This window comes from Citrus clementina, unplaced genomic scaffold, assembly GCF_000493195.1.
Source record: "Citrus clementina cultivar Clemenules unplaced genomic scaffold, Citrus_clementina_v1.0 scaffold_1, whole genome shotgun sequence".
Taxonomy (NCBI): domain Eukaryota; kingdom Viridiplantae; phylum Streptophyta; class Magnoliopsida; order Sapindales; family Rutaceae; genus Citrus; species Citrus x clementina.
The window spans coordinates 8654413-8676098 of NW_006263303.1; the positions used below are offsets into that span (position 1 = coordinate 8654413).

General features: G+C 32.9%; 2 protein-coding genes across 4 annotated transcripts; one reads left to right on the forward strand and one right to left on the reverse strand.

Moving 5' to 3' along the window:
* Positions 1-16288: 16288 nt before the first annotated feature.
* Positions 16289-18822, reverse strand: LOC18055676 (probable caffeoyl-CoA O-methyltransferase At4g26220). 3 transcript variants are annotated; one of them, XM_006451336.2, is made up of 6 exons: positions 18633-18822; positions 17704-17782; positions 17543-17622; positions 17120-17264; positions 16829-16960; positions 16289-16723 (listed from the first exon to the last, which is right to left on the reverse strand). In XM_006451336.2, the coding sequence occupies exons 2-6, from the start codon at positions 17767-17769 to the stop codon at positions 16430-16432; spliced, it is 717 nt and encodes a 238-aa protein (XP_006451399.1). In that variant the 5' UTR covers positions 17770-17782; positions 18633-18822; the 3' UTR covers positions 16289-16429. The 3 variants fall into 3 exon arrangements, with proteins under 3 accessions (XP_006451399.1, XP_006451397.1, XP_006451401.1); XM_006451334.2 differs by having other exon boundaries at positions 17704-17779; positions 18633-18821; XM_006451338.2 differs by having other exon boundaries at positions 17704-17802; positions 18633-18821.
* A 677-nt stretch (positions 18823-19499) lies between these two features.
* On the forward strand, positions 19500-20756 carry LOC112095611. Its single transcript, XM_024177720.1, has one exon. It carries the CDS (start codon positions 19500-19502, stop codon positions 20754-20756), a length of 1257 nt encoding a protein of 418 aa, XP_024033488.1.
* Positions 20757-21686: the final 930 nt, after the last annotated feature.

The window sequence follows — 21686 nt, forward strand, 5'->3', positions numbered from 1 at the left end:
TACTCATGATGTATAATACAAGTGATAAAAAAAATACAAGTGCTAAAAAAATGCATTTAAGTGAGAAACAATCAAATAATTTCAATCAGCAAAAGAAAATAAAAAAATTAAATCATCTAAAGAAAAGACTGAATTAAGATTTGGTAAGTCACTTAAATTTATTTCAGGGTTTTATTCATGTGGTTGATACTCTAGATATGGCTTTAATATTTTATTATTAACTCTGAAAGTGACACCATGATCCTTAATTTCAATAGCCCTATGTGGAAAAATAGTGTAAATGATAAATAGACTAGACTATCAAGAGCGTAATTTACCTAGGAATAGATGTAGGTAAGAATTGAATAAAATCACTTTCTAACTTGTTGTAAAAGATTTCCTCATAATATGCTTATCACAAAAGACATTCATCCACTGCTTGTAATTCTTAGCATTTTCATATGCATCATTGTGAATTTCCTCAAGTTCTGCCAACTTTAATAGTAGCCTATTGCATGTCAAAGTTGAATTTTTTTATGGCCTAATATGCACGACGCTCGAGTACCACCAATAGGTGACAAGCTCTTCTATATAGTAGCCTTTAAAGAGACATCCAATAGATGCCTTGAAAGCTATTCGACACGCCCATAGTGCATAATCAAATCCCAATGACTAGTCTTTCATGTCTAGTCTCACTGTTGTTTTTAAAATGTGCTTTATTTCTTAATTGGAGATCTCAACTTGGCCACTGGTTAGAGGATAGTATGGGGTCACTACTTTATATGTCATGGAATATTTTACCAAAAGAGTTTTTAATGATTTGTTGCAAAAGTATGAACTACCATCACTGATTATTGCCCGATGAAATCCAAAGCGCGAAAAAATATTGCTTTTCCAAATCTCATCACCACTTTGTGATCATTAGTTCTACACAAAATTATTTCTACCTACTTTGTTATATAGTCAACAGCAATCAATATCTATTAACAGCCAAAAAAAGGATGAAAAGGTCTCATGAAATCGATGCTCTATACATAAAAAATCTCAACTACCAAAATAAGGCTTAATCGCATCATGTTTCTTCATGTAATACATCCCATGTACTTATGCAATACTGAAGTTGACTTGTAACAAAATATTTCAATATATCAGCAAACCATGGTAATACTTCCTCATTCATTAATTGTTCGTTTGGAAATGATTCATTCAATGGTAATGCTTTTGAAATCGGGTCAAAATTAAGGTGATAGAGATGATCTGCTACCAGATTTTCCGTGCTTTTCTTATCTTTGAACTTAAGGTCAAATTCCTGCAAAAATAACACCCAGGGAATTAGTTTGCCCTTTGAGTAATTTAACTGCACATTATTTAATGTCGTACTAGTGTAGTAAATGACATAAATGATACAATCAACCCTTTATCCTAACATTACTCCTATTGTATAATCAGATGCATTGCATATAAGATCATTAAAGACAAAAGGTACATCCCTTGCAATTAAATTACATAAGGGTTTAAAGATTTTGCTAAAATCTTTAATAAAACATGTATATAAACCAGCATGCCTGAGAAAAGATATTTTTTTTTAACATTTAGGGTGAAGTAAGATTAGAAATAGATCCACATGGGCTTTGTTGACCTTAATACTTTTGTTCGAAATGATGTAACCTAAAACAATACTTTGTTTTGCCATAAAATGGCACCTCTTCCAGTTCAAGCCTAAATTCTTCTCTACACATCTCTACAGAACTAGCATTAGATGATGCAAATGTTAATCAAATGAATTACCAAAAATAGACAATTCATCCATAAAAACTTCAAGGAAACATCCAACCAAATCAGAAAAAATGCTTAATATGCATCATTAAAATGTGGCAGCTGCATTGCATAATCCAAATGACATTCTCTTATATGTAAAAGTGCCAAAAAGACAAGCTAAAATGGCTTTCTTTTGTTCTTTTGGTGCTACGAGAATCTGGTTATATCCTGAATAGCCATTTAAACAGTAATAAAATGCATGACCTGTTAATCTATCAAGCATTTGATTGATAAATGGTAAAGAAAAATGGTTTTTTCATGTAAATTCTTGATAGAATTTAATTTTCTATAATTAATCATGTGCACCACCCTGGAGTCACTTTAATGAGTATTAATTCATTGTCAACATTGGTAACTACTGTAACTTCTAACTTTTTTAGGACAACTTGCATAGGACTGACCCATGAACTATCAGAAATTGGGTAAATAATACCTAAATCCAATATTTTAAAGACTTTAGTTCTAACAACTTTTTCCATTGGGGTTTAACAGATGATTTATATTTGTAGTATTTTGCATTTTCATGAAGATGAATGTAATGCATGCAATCTACTGGGTTTATACTTTTTATGTCGACTATGGCCCATCTTAATACCTTTTTATGCTCTATTAAAACATTTGACAACTTACTCTTTTATTTATCATCAAGAGATGATGAAATGATTCCTGGCAAATTATTTTTGTCTCCTAAGAATGCATACTCCAAAGTGTCGAGTAATGAATTGAGCCCAAGCTTTGGTGATTTTGATGATGGCCTGAGTTTTTTCCCCGATGATGTCTGTTGCTCTATTCTTAATTTCTGTTTATTGGTATCCATGGATGGTGATGAATCGAATAAGGCATTGACCTCCTCAATCGATCTATCAATATCAAAATTCAAACTAAAGTGAGTTAAATATGTTTGTAAAGGATCATCATTAAAGTTAAATGGCAAAGTATAATCAACTAATTCTTAAACTAAATCAACATCAACAATTCCTTCATCTTCATTGTGAGGTTGTTTGGCAATATGAAAAACATTCAACTCTATGGTCATGTTGCCAAAGGACAATTGTATATTTATAGTCCTGTATTGAATGTGTGCTTTGACAGTTGCCAACAAAGGTCGATCTAGAATAATGAAGATGTGTTTTTTTGAATCCTGCACTAGTTAAGTGTCAATCATTATAAAGTCAACTAAAAAATAAAGTTGTCTACCTAGATAAGCACATCTTCTATAATACTGTGAGCTATTTTAATGGATCGATCTGTGAGCTGCAACTCAACCAAAGTTGGGTGTAATTCTCTCAATCTAAATTTCATAAATATTGAGTAAGATAAAATATTTTCACTAGCCCCTAAGTCCAACAAAGCATTCTTAATTATGTAAACCTCATATACTATATGAAATGATATAAGAGCCTAAATCTTTGTGTTAAAGGAATTTTTTGTTGGATTATGGAACTAATGTTCTCTATTAAAAAGACTATCTTTTGAACATGAATGCTTCTCTTTTTAATACAAAGGTCTTCAAAAAACTTTGCATAAGACAGCGTCAAATAAAAGGGATGTTAAGACATACCTATTTAAAGATTTCCATAACCTCACCTCTAGAATTTCTCTTTTTTGCTTTAACTAACCTCTGAGGAAATAAAGCTTTAGGGACGTATTATCGTTGCTACTTTCTTTTTTCTACTATGGTGATAATTCATTAAAGTCTAAAGGTACAACTTGAGTTGTCTTTTTCACCGGCATCTCCACTTTATTGTCGACTTATTTTTCTTTTCGCAAGGTCATGATGGCTTTGACCTCTTCAGGCCATTAGGGTAAATTAGTACTAACTTCATGTACTCTCTTAGGATTAGAGATTGACTAACTTGAGAATTTACCTTTCTTAACAGTCATTGTTAAGGTTTCAACTAAAAAAGGAAGTTGACCCACCATCTTTTTGAGGTTCAAAATCAATTAGGCTTGTGAATTTATGCCAGTACTCATCTCATTCCGTAGCTCATCAATGGTGCAATTTTTTTATTCAAGTACGGAGTGAGTTAAATTATTGAAAATTTTTAGTGCCTTTTTCTCATGGTTTGACCCACTAACTTTTCATGGTCTCATGAATTCCAATAAAACAAAACAGCAGCTCCAACTCCATTATCACCAGTACAACTAATTCATCAACTCTTCAAATCTCTCAGCCACCATTTAGACAGTACAATCAGAATCAGATGAATCATGGTCAAATTGATTGTAGGTATATGGCTCTATTGATTTGGTAGCTATTAATGATACTCTTTGGGGAGAAAGTCCTTCGACTATTACTTTAACTTCCTTGATGTCTGATCCTGATTCGCCAACATTGATTAGTATTAAAAATTGTTTAATTATCAAGCGATAATATGTTATTTTATGCTTATGTTATAATTTATATTTGTGTTTATGTAATATATTATGAATTATTAATTATGTTTTAAATATATTTAATTTTGTGTATTTTTATGTGTTTATTAGGAAAATTATTAATTTCACGTACTTCGAGGCTCCAAACAAATAAACGGAGGTCAAATTTGGATTCCGGAGGTCCGAAAACCTTAAGATCAGTCAAGATCGACTTAAAATTGGGCTTGTGTAAAAAAAGTTGACTTTTCCTGTTGACCGAGCACTGATTGGATGATGAAATGAGCTTACAATAGATATGAGTGCATGGGATAACTGGCAATCTTGACTAAATCTCAACCGTTCATGATTCAATGGCCATGATTGTGCCACGTGGCAATGGTTGGTGAAGCAAGTTGGAGGATCCGAATCTTTGTATTCGGGTCGACCCGATCCACCCATTAACCCGCCAAATCTCAACCGTTCTTTGGGCAAATCGGACGAGTCAAATGATGCCATGTGTGATGTTGACTTTTGAAGTTTGACCAGCCATTGGATCTTGATCTAAGGGTTGTGAGGAGCACATGCATGAAGCCTATGATGGACCGCAAAGCACTGGATTATAAATTTATTTTTCTATAAATAAGGCCTCATTTTTATGTTTTAATCATCTCTCTACAACTCTCTTCTTCTCAAATTCTCTCCATCTCCTTGTAATCTTGATTTCCAGGTGTGTTTTTAATATTTTGTATAATTATTTTCATTAATAAAATTAGTTTTATTTCCAATTTTAGTTGTTTTTATTTCTTTTAATTATAAGTAATTCAATTTTACTACTTCTTTTTATTTTAATTATGCTTAACTAAATAATATTAGTTAGGGGAAGGTGAAACTCTTAAGAAATAAATATGATTTAATCAAATTCTATGTTTAATTTTATAAATTAAATTATTTTCTATTTAATTTTATACATGTTTTATATTTTGAAAATTTGATTTATTGTAGACAAACAAATGAATTTGGCACAATAAATTCTTAAGATCTTAATATAAGGCATGGTGAAATAGTATTTTGACTTATTGTAGACAAATTAAATTTTGGCACAATAAATACTTAATCCATCATAAATTTAAAGGGAAAATAATAATAATTTGTATAATTAATCTTTTGGGTAATAAATCTAAAAAAAATTGGCAAAAAGAATTTATTAAGTTTTATTTATTCCTAAGAGTGGATCCATAACCCTAACTAGTTCAATTCCATAGTTTCATTTAAATTAAGTTGTTTATATTCAAATTTTAATTTTAATTTTTAGATAAAATAAAATAAACTAATTAAATCTTTTCTCTGTGGATCGACCTTGGACTCACCGAGTTATAATACAACAAGACACTCTTATACTTGAGAGTTAAAAATTACTTTTAAGTTGTGTCAAACATGAACTTCATTTACTCCCTTGATTTTTCTTACATTCTTAAATGATCAACTTCGCTATTGGAAATTATCAGCTTGTCAATGGAAGAAATCCCAAATTTCTAATGCACTTTTAGACATTGGCTCACCTCCACTTGTCGCTACAAGCTATTCTTGCATATATGGCAATAGCCTCTCCAAGATGTATTGATATTGGTACCATCTCTCATCTATTTCTTGTATCCGCAACGTGGACACTTCAAGAGTAGCTCATTGAATCACACCCATACTTAAAAAAATTGCTCGTCTTCTCTCTGAATAAACTCTGAGATTTCCTTGCGAATAATGTTAGTTTTATGCACTGGGAAGTGTTTATTTAAAAACTTGGCTACCATTTGTTCCCATGATGTAATACCATTAGCAAGTAATGTATTGAACCAAGAACGAGCTTTATCCTTTAGAGAAAATAAAAACAATCTAAGCTTACATCTTCATTTAAAAAAAATTTATATTTAAAAGTTTGGCAAATAGCATGAAAATCATTCGAATGATTGTGTGACTCTTCATTTTCTAGGCCATAGAGTGATAGGAAACAATTTAGTACACTAGATTTTAACTCAAACTCTTAGCAGCTACATTGGGGTAATCTTATGTATGAAGTGCTCCAATTAGCCAATGGATTGAAGTAGTCCTCAAATGGCCTCTCTTATGATACTTGCGGTTGTTGTTCCAAATTTATTTCAAATTATCCTCAATTTTAACCTTTGATGCAATGCATCTATGTGTGCGAATTGTCTTTTCTAATTCAAGGTATATAGTTCTAGAAGTGTCTTTTTCAATTCAAGGTCTATAGTTCTAGATCATGTGATTATGACCTTCGTTGTGCATGAAAATAAATTTTTTTTTAAAAAAGGACTAATGAAAATAAAGAGAGATGAGAAGTTACGATACTGATCGTATATTATACTCTTACTATAAAAACAAACTTAAAACCTACACACAAAGTTATTTACACAATATTTACAAAGATAATCAACTCTACAAATTAAAAAAAATTATCTGCCCCACAATGGCGCTAAAAACTTATTGTACAAATTTTATTGTACTCACAAAACGGACAAATCTATTGCAGTATAGATTAATGGTGATGAGTGTCAATCCCACAAGGAGATATATTTAATTATAATCAAGGTTAATTTTCTAAGTTTATATATAAATTGGTTAGATATGATTTCTGAGTAGTATTGAGATTTAAATTAAAAATATAGTGGGAATAAATTAAAGATGAAACAATTCAAATGAAATAATTAAGTCTCTCGATGCTCACTTAACACTTCACCATGGGCTTAATATTCTTTTTTAGTTCCAATTTTTTTATGAGGGTAGTATTTCTACTTCTCATAGTCCTCATTCTGGTAAATATGGTATCAAACACTCATTGTGCCTTGGGGAAATAATTTTCTGCTAAATGTTTAACAAGTACATGTTGTGCCAGGTGAAAATAATTCTATTGTCGACAATGTGGTAAGATCGTCCACTAAATAACTTAGATGCATTCACTGTAAACATTGAGTCAAAATGGACCATTAACATTATAGAGGAGTTTCTCGCTAATAAATATAGTGTAAAGTGTTCATCATGCCAAACAATAATGATCTTGCATTAGGGAACCAGTACACGGTGTAAAACCTAGACAAGATAATTACTGTCTGAAAATGATGAGTCAAAACAAACCATATAAATCAAGAAAGTTAATAAACTTACCAAATTAAGCTCATGGATCATGTTAAGGCTTCACCTTCAACTCAAGCTTGAAACTAAACTAACTTGAAACTAAACTAACACTCATATTGAACTAGGGTTAAAATATAGAAAATAAAAGATCAAAAGAGAATTACATAAAATGGAGCTCAAATTTGGATTTAAAGTTACCAAATGAAGGGGTAGTCCTTTATTTATAAATACAATGGGTAAATCATGACTATCGGATGAAAACGACTCTAACCCTCAGGATTGTGCCACATGGCAAGCTTTAGATGGATGGAACAAGTCATCAAGGCTTTGATTCGGTGAATTGCATGTAATGTACACACGGTTTTTAGTCTAATAATATGCTATCACATCATCGGTCAATATAAAAGTCAACTAGCATTGATTCAATGTATTGCTTGTATCTTAAGCTCATTGTTTAGTCCAATAGAATGATGTCACATCATCAGTCAATGCAATAGGTTGCTACCACGTCATCGATTAATGCCATATCAGTTGGGCCCCACTAAAATCCTAAAATTTTAATTTTGCATGTTTTGCCTTCTTTAAGGTTTTTAACTATTCGAAGCCCAGAAATACTATTTGTTTTTCTGTCTGATTTCTTGTTAATTATGAAATGACCAAAATACTCCTTAATATATAAAATACTCAAATTATAATAAAACACACAATCAAAGTTCAAAAGACTTTTTTACATAAAAATAAAAATGTTAGTGAGACTTGAAGCGCAAAATGATGATTTTACCCTTTATAAAATATATATTCTTCAGCACTTAAGGAGCTACTAGAAAGATATAGAAAAATTCTAATCCAATACATGTATTGAACAGAATGGAAGGACAAGACATTGTCAGTGTGCTGCAATAAATGGCTATAAAGTTGAGCAAATCAGAAAATGAATTACCGCTAGCTCTGTTTTAGGCAACTTGGCATGCTAGAAAATTGGTTATTTTCTTAATGGAAAAAAAAATAAAGAACCTCTCAGATCTATAGTAAAGGCTAAAACAAAGATGAAATCTTACAAGAGGGTCAAGTGACCAGAATGGACATAATAAAAGACAATCAACTAAAGAAGCAAACCAAATGGAGCCCCCTCTATATGGTTAGTTCACGGCTAATGTTGATGCAACCATCAATGTTGACAAATAGGTAGCAGGTTCAGGAGTGGCCATCACTGATCCAAATGGATAACTAGTTGCAGCAGTTGTTAAAGTGTCAAAGTATGACGGCAATGTGGATCATGCAGAAGCTGAGGTAGTTGAGTGGGGTTTACAGGTGGCCATTAAGGATGGATTAAATTTGCTTATTGTTGAATATGATTCACAAATGGTAGTAGAGTTGGTGAACAATAGGAGAGGTAGCAGAACTAAAATGTACTGCATCATATCTGAAATTTATGCTTTGAAAATGAATTTCAATGAGTTTAAAGTTCAACACACGCCTAGATTATGTAATGGGGGTGCCTTAAATTTGTAAAGAAAGGTAGGCTCTTAAATCTCTTTTATTTTCATCATTAGTATCAGAGCCATATTTTTATGTTAAATTCATGCATACGGTTGAGTTTGTTTCATGAAAAAGTTTGAATTTCATACGTTAATTGATTCTTTAAGGTATATATGATTCGGTGGCTATTAATTTCATGTTTTGGAATACTAAAATTAAACTATAAATTCTGGATTTGATAAACATAGAATCGGCCTAGGGTTTAGATTACATGAACCTTAAGAAATCATGAAACTGAAACTTCAATTGCTCATATCTTTTTATCTAGGCAACCAGACATTGTGTGTACACATATCATTGGAAAGATCTTTTCAAGAGCTTTCCAACAATAATGTGATTTGTTAAAAATAAAATTAAAACGAGAAAGTTATGTCCAAAATAAGAATATGGACGTGAAAATTTAAAAACCCAAATTTTTGGAGAAGATGATGAATAGTGCCAAAATCATTTTTTCAATGATCCAAATTATTCTTATCTCCGATTAAAAATCCAAGGGCACCACTAGATTTAGGATGAAAAATTGAGTCAGATGGTGTCGCACCCAACATCACCTGAGTTATGTAAGATGGCGAGTGGGCCCCACATGCCAGCTGAGCGCGTGGGGACGTGCACAACACTAGTGCGTGGGGGGGAATGTGTCCAGAATGGTATTTTTTTGTATATTTTGCTATCTGGGATTCTGATTTGGACACCGTTTGTACCATTTGATTTGAAATTTAATTTTCTATTCTTTTTATAAAAAATAAAATTTCTAAATAATTTTTGTTTTATTTTTGGAATAAAATTTTGGATCGAATATATATAATCTTATGGATGAGCATCATATGTTAATAAATATTTGGCTCTAGTGGGAGCTGAAAAATATTTTTTATGGACATTGGCTTGAAAAACATTGATCTCATATTTAATCATTTGCTAACTATCACTAATATGAATTTTATGTTATTTTTCCTAGATGCCTCGCATTAGAAAATTATGGACTAAAAAAGACGAGTTAATGACATATAGAGCTTGGGTTTCTCCTATTGATTTAATTCATATTAATGATAACTTATCTTATAAGAACTTATGAAGAAAATGGAGAATTATAAGATGGACCATGACCATTTATGTATATTAATATAGAAGATATAGATGAGGTCTTTAGCTGGCTAAAGTATAGAAAAGTGAGCACAAGTATACAAATTTGGATTATTATCAACGGGTCCTCATAAATTCTTTACCTAATGATGATAATACACTTGTCTTTAAGGTTCACATGTTAGAGGAGATTGAGAATCTCCCGAGTAATAATATTATTTGCTGAGGCGTGAAATTGAGCTAAAAGAAGAGTCGTCTTGCATTCACACGAACTTTTGGAATGAAAGACAAGTTTATAGCCTTGGTAAAGGGCATACGTTATGATATGAGAAAACCATCAACAGGATCATCAAGAAGGAACAATTGTTTTTATTTGGAGATACACTTGAGTATAAGTTGGATGAAAAAATTATGAGCAAAAAAAAATATTTTAAGAACATGTAGAAGATTCTATGTATTAGCTTGACTATATTAGGTTATTTCTTTTGTTTGTTAACTTTTATTGTTTTGATGTTATTTCTCATTTTGTTGATTGAGCAATATGTTGTTATGACTTTAATTAATGAACTTCTATATTAGTTATTGCTCAACTCTACATATTCTTTTATGGTATCTCATAAATCATTCTGTTGAGTGAGAGTTCTAAACAAATTGAATTTAATGAATTCATAATTAGAACTAATAGTTTTGTGCACTAAAATTGAATTAATGATGAATATGATAAAAGGAATTGGATGATGATTGGAAACTTCGACAACTTTTTTATTACATTCTCGATATTAGTTTGTCATATTTTTTGGTTTATGTTTGTAGCAAAATAAAGTGTTTATGTATAATTATTGATTATGCCTTTATTGATTGCTTTTTGAATTGTCTCTGTGTTTAAAGAAAGTTGAGATGGCATCTGCATTTAAGAATGTTGTGGCTGAATTGAACAAGGGTGCAAAGCTGCATGGTAACAATTATGATATTTGGCATTATAAAATTCAATATATCCGTAAAGAGCAAGAGACTCTAGAAGCTCTTAACAACACCCTATCTAAGCCTGAGCAATGTAATAGTGCTCAACATATGAGGGATCTTGAGGCTTTTCTGGCCTGGAAAAAATAGAATAGTAATGCTCGCATAATGATGTTAAGCAGCATGCAAGATGACCTCATGTATAAATTTGAGAAGTATGAGACTACTTAAGAGATGTGGCTCACTCTAAAAGACAAGTTTGTTGGCACTTTGACCACTAAGCTGAGAAGGGTTACGATCAATTTCGATCCTTATCAGAAGCACCAAAATCATATTATGAGAAAGCATCTGAGGGAAATATCAAACACAGTTCGTGAACTTAAGTCTGTTGGACATATTCTGACTGATGAATAACAAGTCCAACCAATGATAAGATCTCTACCTTATTCCTGAGAACACATGCAGGTGAATGACTCACAATGAGAGTATCAAAACTTTCAATGATATTGAACATCACCTAGAACTAGAGGCAAAGCATTTTGAGGTAGCTAAGCTTTTTTATCGTGTTTATATGGCCGAGTCAAGCTCGCACAAGGCTTCGAGCTACAAGTGCAAAAGATGCCATAAGTATAACCAAAAGGGTAAGAGATCTGATCCTGATCAAAAAAAGCCAGATGCTAAGAAAATACCCAAGGGGTAAGCGTGCCGGTAAGAAAAATGACAAAACCATGATGAAATAAGCCAAAAAAGGTAAGACCCAACTCCATTTTACTAAATTATGCTTACCGATTCTCGTTCTGTGTGGACTGTAAACTCAGGAGCAACAGACCATATAGCTCGTGATCAAAATGCATTGTAGAGTATATTTGAATCAATCAAAGGACTAGATCGATATACATAAGCAACAACTCTAGAGTTGAAGCAAAAAGAATAGGCACCTGCAAATTGACTTTGTGTGGTGGACATATTCTTTTATTGCACGATGTGTTATATGCACCAGAGATTCAATGAGACTTGGTTTCTATTCCTATCCTTCTTGAATTAGGATATAATTTAAACTTTCATGGCATTGTTTAGAGATTTTCTTAAATTTAGTCCTTATTGGAACTAGGCATTTGATTAATGGTTTTATTGTATTAGATACAACACTTGATGGTTCAAGTTATAATAATAGTTATTTTTCGTATATTACTTCTTTCGGTAATAATAATATAGAAGAAATTACTTGGCTTGCTAGATTAGGTCACATAGGGCAAGAAAGAATAAATAGACTTGTGAGAGAGGGCATAAGATAGAAGCATTTTGAAGTAACTAGTGTTGAATTATCCAATTACAAATGGTTGCCGAATCATTTTCTAATATAAGCTAACATTTTTAAAATAAATCATCTCTTAACATTTTTAATCTAATTTTTCAATAGGTCAGTAGTTCGATTTTGGTTAGATTTCTTTTTTGTTAACAGTTCTATATAATCAATTGGTTTTTCAGTTCATTGTTATTTTCGATTATGAACACCCTCCTCAAAATTGTCTTTCAAAATCTCCTTTACAACATTGTTATTTTCTTCCATCCTGCACACAAGGCCTACTATAATCAATGTATAATAAAAAAATAATAATAATTTACAAATTTGTATTCGAAAAAAAATTGCAAATTTTTTGGACTAAAATGATAATTTTCATAATTATAGTCTTTGTTTTTAATATCAAAACTTTTGTCCCGAAATGTAAATAAAATAAAGTAAGTTTCTATGCCACAATACAATTTAGCAAAACTTTAGGGACCAACGACATTTTACCCTGTTCACATTTGGTCAAGGACCATTTTGAAAAGTTTGCAAACAAATTAGGCTATAATAGAGTTCCTATATGCAAACATTTCCTAAATATTAGACCATACAAAAATTTTATAAAGTAGAGGGAGAACAATATTATCCCTCCCTCAACTTAAACCTTCGTGACTTCCTCACCCAGCAACACAGTATTGAAATGGAAAAACCGAAAAAAGTAAAGTAACATACCCATATCCAAACAAAGCTAATAAAATTAAATACTATTAATAATTTAAACAGTAATAATAAATAAGGCAAGCATGAAATTAGAAAATATTAAAGAGTTATTTAAAAAATAATAATAAGAGCAAGTAACCTGGTTGGCTGGCTGGCTGGCTGGCTGGCGATGGAGCAATGGAAGGAACGGTAGCAGCAGGTCGGCAGCAAGTATAAGGCAGTATCGACCACCGGCAGATGGGACTTAGGGTTTGGGTTCGTGGCTTTGTGCAGACAGCTGAAAGTGAGAGAGTAGAGACCGAGAGTGGTGCAAACATGCGTAATTTGTGTGTATATATATGTTGTAATGAAATTACAAAAATGCCTTAATCTCAGTTCAGTTCGGGTTTTATAATTTTTTATCTGAAAACCAATACCGAACCAAGCCATTTGGTTCAGTTTTTATAAATTCAGATTTTTAGTTTTAAAAAAATCGAACCAACCAAAAAACTAAAACCGAACTGAATTTTTTCCAGTTTCGGTTCAGTTTTACCTACCCTAATACATTTAAACAATTTATTGGAAGTGGCATCATACATTAGTTTTCATAATAAAACTCGTAAGTCATTTATTCTTTCCTTGTCCATATTTGTAAATAATCTTCTTCTTTTTTGTTCATACATATTTTATAAATTCCATAAATATATAGAGTTAAATATAAAGTTCCATTCAATTTACCAAATTTTGCGAAGGTACCGGAAGTGCCATAACATAATTATTATTGTGTTTGATTTAGAGAACAATTTTATTTAAGCAATCAGCTTTTCAATTCATCTTAACGGTTCGATTCTAAACACCTTTCTCAAAATCCTCTTTCATAATCTTCTCTATAACATTGTTATTTTCTTATATCATGCACATGAGGCCTACCATAATCAATAATGTATAATAAACAAAAATAAAATAATTTACAAATTTGTATTGGCCAAAAATAAAAATAAAAATATTGTAAGAATTTTGGACTAAAATGAAGAATTTTGAGAATTATAGTCACTATTTTTAATAGAAAATTAAAACTTATCCCAAAATATAAATAAAATAAAGTAAGTTTCTGAGCCATAATACAATTCAGTAAAACTTTAGAGGTCAATGATGTTTTACCCTGTTGACTTTTGGTCAATAACCATTTTGAAAAGTTTGCAAACAAATTAGGCCTTAACAGGATTCCTATATGCAAACATTTCCTAAATATTGGACTATACTAAAATTTTATAAAGTATAGAGATCTAAACGATATTATCCCCCATCATCTTCAACCTTCGAGACTTCCTCACCCAACACCAACAGCACAGTCTTGAAATGGAGAAACTGAAAAAGTACAATAACATACCCATATCCAGACAAAGCTAATAAAACTAAATATTATTAATAATTTAATTCAATAATAATAAATAAGGCAAGCATGAAATTAGAAAAGATTAAAGAGCTATTTAAAAAAACCATTTAAAAAAAAAACAGAGCAAGTCACTTGGCTGGTTGGCTGGCAACAGAGTAATGGAAGGAACGGCAGCGGTAGGTCGGCAGCAAGGATAAGGCAATACCGGCCACCGACGGATGGGACTTAGGGTTTGGGTTTGTTGCTTTGTGCAGGCAGCTGAAAGTGAGAGAGTAGAGACCGAGAGTGGTGCAAACATGCGTAATTTGTGTATATATATGTTGTAGTGAAATTTTAAAAAATGCTTTAATATCGGCTCGGTTCAAGTTTTATAATTTTTTATCCAAAAATCAAATCTAGCCAAACCATTCGGTTCAGTATTTATAAATTCAGATTTTTAGTTCTAAAAAAATCTAACTGAAACCACAAAAACTGAATCGAATCGAATCGAAGTTTTTCCAATTTTGATTCGATTTTACCCACCCCTAATAGATAAAAACAATTTATTGAAAGTGACATCAACATTAGTTTTCATAACAAAACTCGTAAGTCATTTATTGCTTCCTTATCCATCTCCGTAAATAATCTTCTTCTTTTTCGTTAATACATATTTTATATATTCCATAAATATACATAGAGCTAAATATAAAGTTTCATTCGATTTCACCAGATTTCTTAAAGGTACCGGAAATGCCGTAACATAATTATTACTATGTTTGATTTTAGTATCCTCTATTAATATGTGATGCCTCAATTAATATGTTAGATAAATATTTCGAGTAAGATTTCAAATAATACTGTAACATACGCACCCAATGCATGCACCACACCTGTCCTGCAAATGGAGAAAAAGCATGCAATTGTTTTTGTTTGGTAGCTAGCTAACCAATCAGGAGCTGGCTAAGTTGGATCTGTATGTTACAGAATCTGTAACTTAGCCAGCTCCTGATTTTTCATTAGTTCAATAGGATGATATAAATGGTAAAAGATTTGTGTGGTTATAATGCATTAATAAATCATAATCTAATGTATTTTCCAATCTATCACACAAGAAGCACGCAATACCATTAATTGATCATAAATAATTCACCAAGCATCTCATTGGAAGTGAAAATTAATATATTTGAAATTCATCTATTTAAAAGTGACTTGTCTTCCGTTTTAATTTATAACATGGATGGCTCATTGTTAATTAATTTAGAAGCAGGGCAAAATATCGTCTCAGAGGTATACAAGACTTAAGAAACTATGATGAAACTAATTTTTAGGTCATGTTTGGTTTGAAGAAAAGGGAGGAGAGGAAAAGAGTAGAATGGAAAGGAATGGAAAGGAAGGGAGAAGAAAGGAATGGAGAAGAGTAGTGAAATTAGATTTTATTATTTGGTTTGATGTAAAATTTGATAAGGAAATAAATTATAATTTTTTTCTTTAGACAAATTTATCATTTACCTTAAATATTAAACTATTTATATTAGTAATATATATATATATATATAATAAAATGACAGTCCGGTGGCCGGCGGCGGAGGTCCAACGAAGTCTGACGGTGGTCCGACGACCTTCCGGTGAGGTCCGGCGAAATCCGGTGGTGGTCCCGCGACTTTTCGGTGGAGATCTATTTATAATATTAAATCAATAAAATAAAATTATAAATAATAATTATTAATGATATTAAATAAGTTAAAAAATTGAAGGGTAATTTTAGAAACTTTAGTTTCTAATATAAGAGGATTTTAAATTCTTCACTACTTAGTATGGAATTCAAATTCTACATTATGATGGATATTAAATTCCAATGAAAATTAAATTCTTATACATTTTGTCAAACCAAACAATGAAAATAAAAAGAGAATTTAAATTACTTTCCTCTCCTACATTCTCTCCTCCCAACCAAACATCACCTTAGTACCTAAGAGACAAAAGTCCACAGCAATAAGAAGTGCAATCAAGAAATTGTTAACAGCTACAGAAATTGCTTGCAACCACCTTAGTTTTGTCTTGAATGCTGAAATTGTTAACAGGTAATTATTATTCATTCCCAATGAATTATTTAAGCAAGTTCAAGGGACCCTTACAAACAAACACTGCCTATATCATGGAACAAGTAAAATGTGAAATTTTCAACTAGAAATTCAGAATATACGCCTGCAGATTGTGATCCCATCACCTAAAGCAACATGAGAAAGTTGGACACGAGGATCATCCGCAAGTGATCTGTTAAGGTCCAATATTGCTTGCCTGCTGCTGCCTCTAAAATGGTCCGGAACCTGCTCTTCAGGCACTGCAACTGTTCCCCCCCAGAGTGTGTTGTCATAGACAGCTATACCGCCCACTTTCAACAACTTCATCAACCTCTCATGGTAGTTACAGTAGTTGTCCTTGTCGGCATCCACAAAAGCATAGTCAAAACTGCCTTCATTTTCACTCTGCAGCAGATTCCAGAAAGGATATTTGTTCAAAAACAAAAGTCAATCGAATGGAAGAGTAATGGAGGGAACAAAGGTACATATTTCAGAGTATTAAATCTTTACATCTTTTAGTAGCTGATCAAGAACTGATAGTGCCTCGGATTCAATGAAGTTTATCTTGTGATCAACTCCAGCCTTTTTAATGATAGGTAATCCTATTTCATATGTTTCACGATTCACATCAATTGCTGTAATCTGCAGTATTTTGTTTCCAGTCATAAATAGCTTAGTAGGCAAGTGCATGATATGATAATAAGATGTTAACACAATTTAACCAAAGCCATAACATATTGCAGGAACACTGCATTAATAAATTCAATTCTACAGCATCACATATGACGATGGACTATTTACCTGACCATCCTCTGGAATTGTGAGTGCAGTGAGGAGAAGAGAATATCCAGTGAAAACTCCAATTTCAATAGTTTTCTTGGCATTCACTAGCCTCAAGAGCATGGCCATTAACTGACCTGCATCCGGTGCAGTGCCCATCATGGCCCTGAGAATTAACTAAGCAACATTCTAGATACACATTGATATGAATTGATAACATTTGAAAGTCTTCATCTCAATTTTACGGCATTTTCAGTGAGTTCCATAAACAAGCTTAAAGGTTCCTTTAAAGGGTTCTTATCTGATAACTGATGCAGTTATATACCATTTTGTCATCATTCAGTATATTTTGGGAATTTAATTCTTATATGAGGTGGTTAAAATAAGGATGAAAAATTGTAGCTGCTTAAAGAAGCAGTATTAAGTATATATAAAGACAAATACCATGGATGGTCAGCAGTAACATCTCTTATCTTGTTCAGCGGCTCTGGCTCTCTTGGGTAAACACTCGTCTCAAGGATATACTGCCACGGTAAAAGTAATAATTAAAAATGGAAAACAAGAAAATGTAGTAATCATAACGGGGAGAATGTGTTGGATGGTACCCTGTATAAATCTTCACTTTGCAACAATCCCTTGCTACTTGCTGCTTGTTTTGCTTTGTCTGTCATTGCTCTCCACCTGCTTCACATAAGATATTTTGACTGACCCCTCAAAGGAAAATAAATAAATAAAAAAAAAAGAAGCTCTCTTCAGAAGTGCACAAATTCTAAGTGAGAGGAAGTGATAAGATCATATGAAGATGTCATTCTGACATGCACATATCATATGGTAGCAGGTGACGCACATACAGAAAAGATAATACCATTATGTGATGCACATGAAAACGCAGATCAAGGCCATTATGTGATGAATATATGACAAGAATCTATGGCAAAGAATCAAAACTATTATATTATACTGGAAAGAAACAAGACCATTGTGTATATGTAAATTTGGAAGATGAATCCTGTTTTATAATATTTAATTTATTTCTTTTTATGTCATTTGAATTTATTGTATAGGTTGGCTCTGTTTCATAACTGTTATTCAATTAATTTGTCACCAAGGTGAAGAAGGCAAGTCTCATTTCTTATTAAAAGCTAGGCAGCATCTCTGAGTCAAGATTACAGTTACATCTATAAAATTCAGGTTCAAATATTTACGTAATATTAAATACAAACGTTAAAAATCCAGGAAAAATATGAATCGATCCAAATTTCCATTGCAAAAATAAATCAAGAAGTATTTACAAAAGCAGGCAATATTGTTTTAGCTATAGGCCAATCTAACTGTGCAAGGCTTTCTAATATGTTACCAAAATGATCTATATGTATTTTAAAAAAAAAAAAACTTGGATTAAATAAAAAATCTAAAAAATTGTTATAAGAAATATCAAGGGCTTCATTCATATCGAAGAGCAAGGGAAATCTCATAATGCATGCACAGAAAGAAAAGAAACTCACAAAGATAAGACAGAGAGAAAAGAAAGTACCCAGATCCAGTGACGTGAGGACAGCAATCCGGCGAATCTTATCCAATTGGCCTCTCTTTCACTTGCGGTTTTCTTTTGCTTAATATTACATCAACGATAGAGCTACAAAACACTTCGTATAAATAAGTGTGTATAAAATTAGTATAGTATAAGGAGATGATTGTATAAAGTACCTATAGACTCACGTAATTAAAAAAAAAATAACACTAATTTATACAAAATCATTTGTATCTTTGTCAATATTATTAATATCAAACATGCTCTTCCTAGGCCTATAAATAAATTATTTCTCGTAATTTACACTGTGGTCCTTGTTTGCTTAAAAATTAACAAATCACAATAGATAAAAATTATAGTTTTTCTCAAATATTTTAACTATATATATATATAGTTAGCCCAATTTAATATTATCACTAATTAAAATATGTCATGTATTAAGTGTTTGTTGACATTATTTTTTTTATCAATGTGATAACACTTATCAATTAATAAGATATTCATATACCACATCAGTTGACATAAAACTATGTATCACAAATATGTATTTGTCGCATTATCCAAATCACAGTAAGGGTCATTATCAGATCTGAAACTAAATTCCAGGACTTTTAACGTCGGATTAGAACGTCTCCTTGTGTTTTCTCTGAAAACAGAATGGGAGCTAGGGAGTGGGTTGTCATGACCCTCTGCGTCACTCACTAAAGGTTGGGTGTTGTAGGTTGTTTTACAGATTGTTGATAAAAATTTCTTCTTACTCATAGACCAATCTAAGCTCATTAAGGTTGGGCAAGGGAGAGAGGAGTTTAAATAAGGGGGGAGGAACGCAAACTTTGCAGTTAACTGCATACAGATCAGTTTTCAAAAAGAATGGACACAGAGGAACTAATTAAAAAGTGTAAGGCAATCTCGCTGAATGGAGAAACAAGGGGAAAAATAACTCTAAAAAGCAGAATGAAAGAAAAAGGGGAGAAGATAATGGCAGGATGCCTGGTGGGGAAAGTGTTGCTGAATAGAGAAGTGAAAAAGGAAGGGTTTAAAGCAGCCCTACTGCCAGTGTGGAAAACCATGAAGGAAATCAAAATCGAAGAGCTAGGAGACAATATTTTCATTTTTCAGTTTGGATGCGAAGCGGACAAGCGAAAAGTGTTAGCAGGGGGACCATGGCACTTTGATAAAGCCTTGATTGTGATGACAGAACCAGCAGGGCTAGGTGAAGTAACAAAACAAAACTTTACTCATGTCTCGTTCTGGGTCCAAATTCTAAATGTCCCCATTATGTGCATGAATACGGAAATGTTAAGGGAGCTGGGAGAATCCATTGGAAGAGTCGAAGAGGTAGCCACAGATGTCACAGGGGCATGCTTTGGAAAATATGCAAGGTTGCGCATCTCTATTGATATCACCAAACCATTAATAAAAGTTCTGCATTTGAGACAGGAGGATGAAGAAGCAATGGATAGAGAGGAGCAAGAGGAAGGTGAAGATAGTGTCAATAGCGAAAAGGAAATTCCAATGCCGGTAAGGTATGAGAGGCTGCCGGATTTTTGCTATGTTTGCGGGCATGTGGGTCACCAGTACAGGGAATGTGCAAACTATAAAAATCAATTACGAGAAGAGATGGTATTCGGGCCATGGATGAAGGCCCCGTCAATGATTGAACAACTGAAGCAGAACAGGGGAAAAGAAAAAGGAAGAACAGAATCAGAGAAGAAAAGTCAGAATTATCAGACGACGGTGGTTCAAGACAAACAGGGTAACCCGGAGCCACAGTTGGGGAAAACTAAGAGTTCAGAAAAAACGGGTTCGGGTCAAGATCCATCGACAAGCGTAGAAATCCCGAGGATGTCAGATCAGAGCAGGGACAAGCAGCCAGGAACAGCAGAAGGTACATTTACTCGGGGAAGGAGCCAAAAAGAGGCGGGAAATGAAAATCTGAAGGAGAGGGAAAATGAAAGTGAAATAGAAAAGAAGAAATCAGAAATGGAGGGAAAGAAAGTGATTGTTTTCAGCCCAAAAAAAGGTGGCCCAACAGATAAAAGTCCAAACGCGGAAGGAGCTGAAGGCCTAGAAGTCAACAAAAAAAGTCCAAAAGATGCAAATGGAAATTACAAGCAAGAAATGTAGATCACTCCATTAAGCATAAGAGTGGACAAACAGCAACGAAAAGGCCTCGTGGAGAAATTTTCGGGGATAGTCCAGAAACAAAAAAGCAAAAAATGGGAAGTCCAACTTCGGAAATAACACTTCATTCTCCAAATGCTGAATGCAAACTGAAGCTGGAGATGCTGTGCAGAGAAAGGAATGATTTGGAAGCAATGCTTACAAAAGATCCAACGGCGGAGGCTGGCCACCAGCCCCGCCGACAGCTATGAAGATAATAAGCTGGAACGCTCGGGGATTGGGGAATGATCGAGCGTTCCGAGAAACTCAAAGAATTCTCCGAATGCATAGGCCGCAAATGATGTTTCTATGTGAAACTAAACTGGAGTCTAAGCAAATGGTGGAAAGAGGTAAGAAGTTACACTTTGATAATTGTTTTACAGTAGATAGATGGGGTTTAGGTGGTGGTTTAGCTTTATTGTGGAAGGAGGAAATTACTGTTGACATAAAATCCTATAGCAAGCATCATATAGATGCTGTAGTTCACAGTGAGAATGGTTGTTATTGGCGATGCACAGGCATATACGGACACCCTGAAGCTGACCAAAAGCATCATACATGGAAGTTATTGAAAAGGCTAGCTGAGCTTTCATCCCTGCCATGGCTTTGTTTCGGGGATTTTAACGAAATTCTGCATTTAAATGAAAAGACAGGGAATGATAGGTGTGTCACAGCAGTAAACGATTTCAGAGAGACGGTCAGGTGGTGTGGGCTAAGGGACTTAGGCTACAAAGGGTATCCCTTTACGTGGTCAAATAGAAGATTTGGACCTCATTTGGTGGAGGAAAGGTTGGATAGATTTCTATGCTGCACAAACTGGGGAAGGTTTTTTAAGGAGAATCCGGCCACTAATTTAGTGACATGGACATCCGATCACAACCCAATTTTAATGGA

Coding starts and splice junctions, on each gene's coding strand:
- LOC112095611 (XM_024177720.1), top strand. CDS start 19,500: ATGGACACAGAGGAACTAATTAAAAAGTGTAAGGCAATCTCGCTGAAT.
- LOC18055676 (XM_006451336.2), bottom strand. CDS start 17,769: ATGACAGACAAAGCAAAACAAGCAGCAAGTAGCAAGGGATTGTTGCAA. Junction 17,623..17,703: donor AAAGTGAAGATTTATACAGG/GTACCATCCAAC, acceptor TTACCGTGGCAG/TATATCCTTGAGACGAGTGT. Junction 16,724..16,828: donor TTGATCAGCTACTAAAAGAT/GTAAAGATTTAA, acceptor AATCTGCTGCAG/AGTGAAAATGAAGGCAGTTT.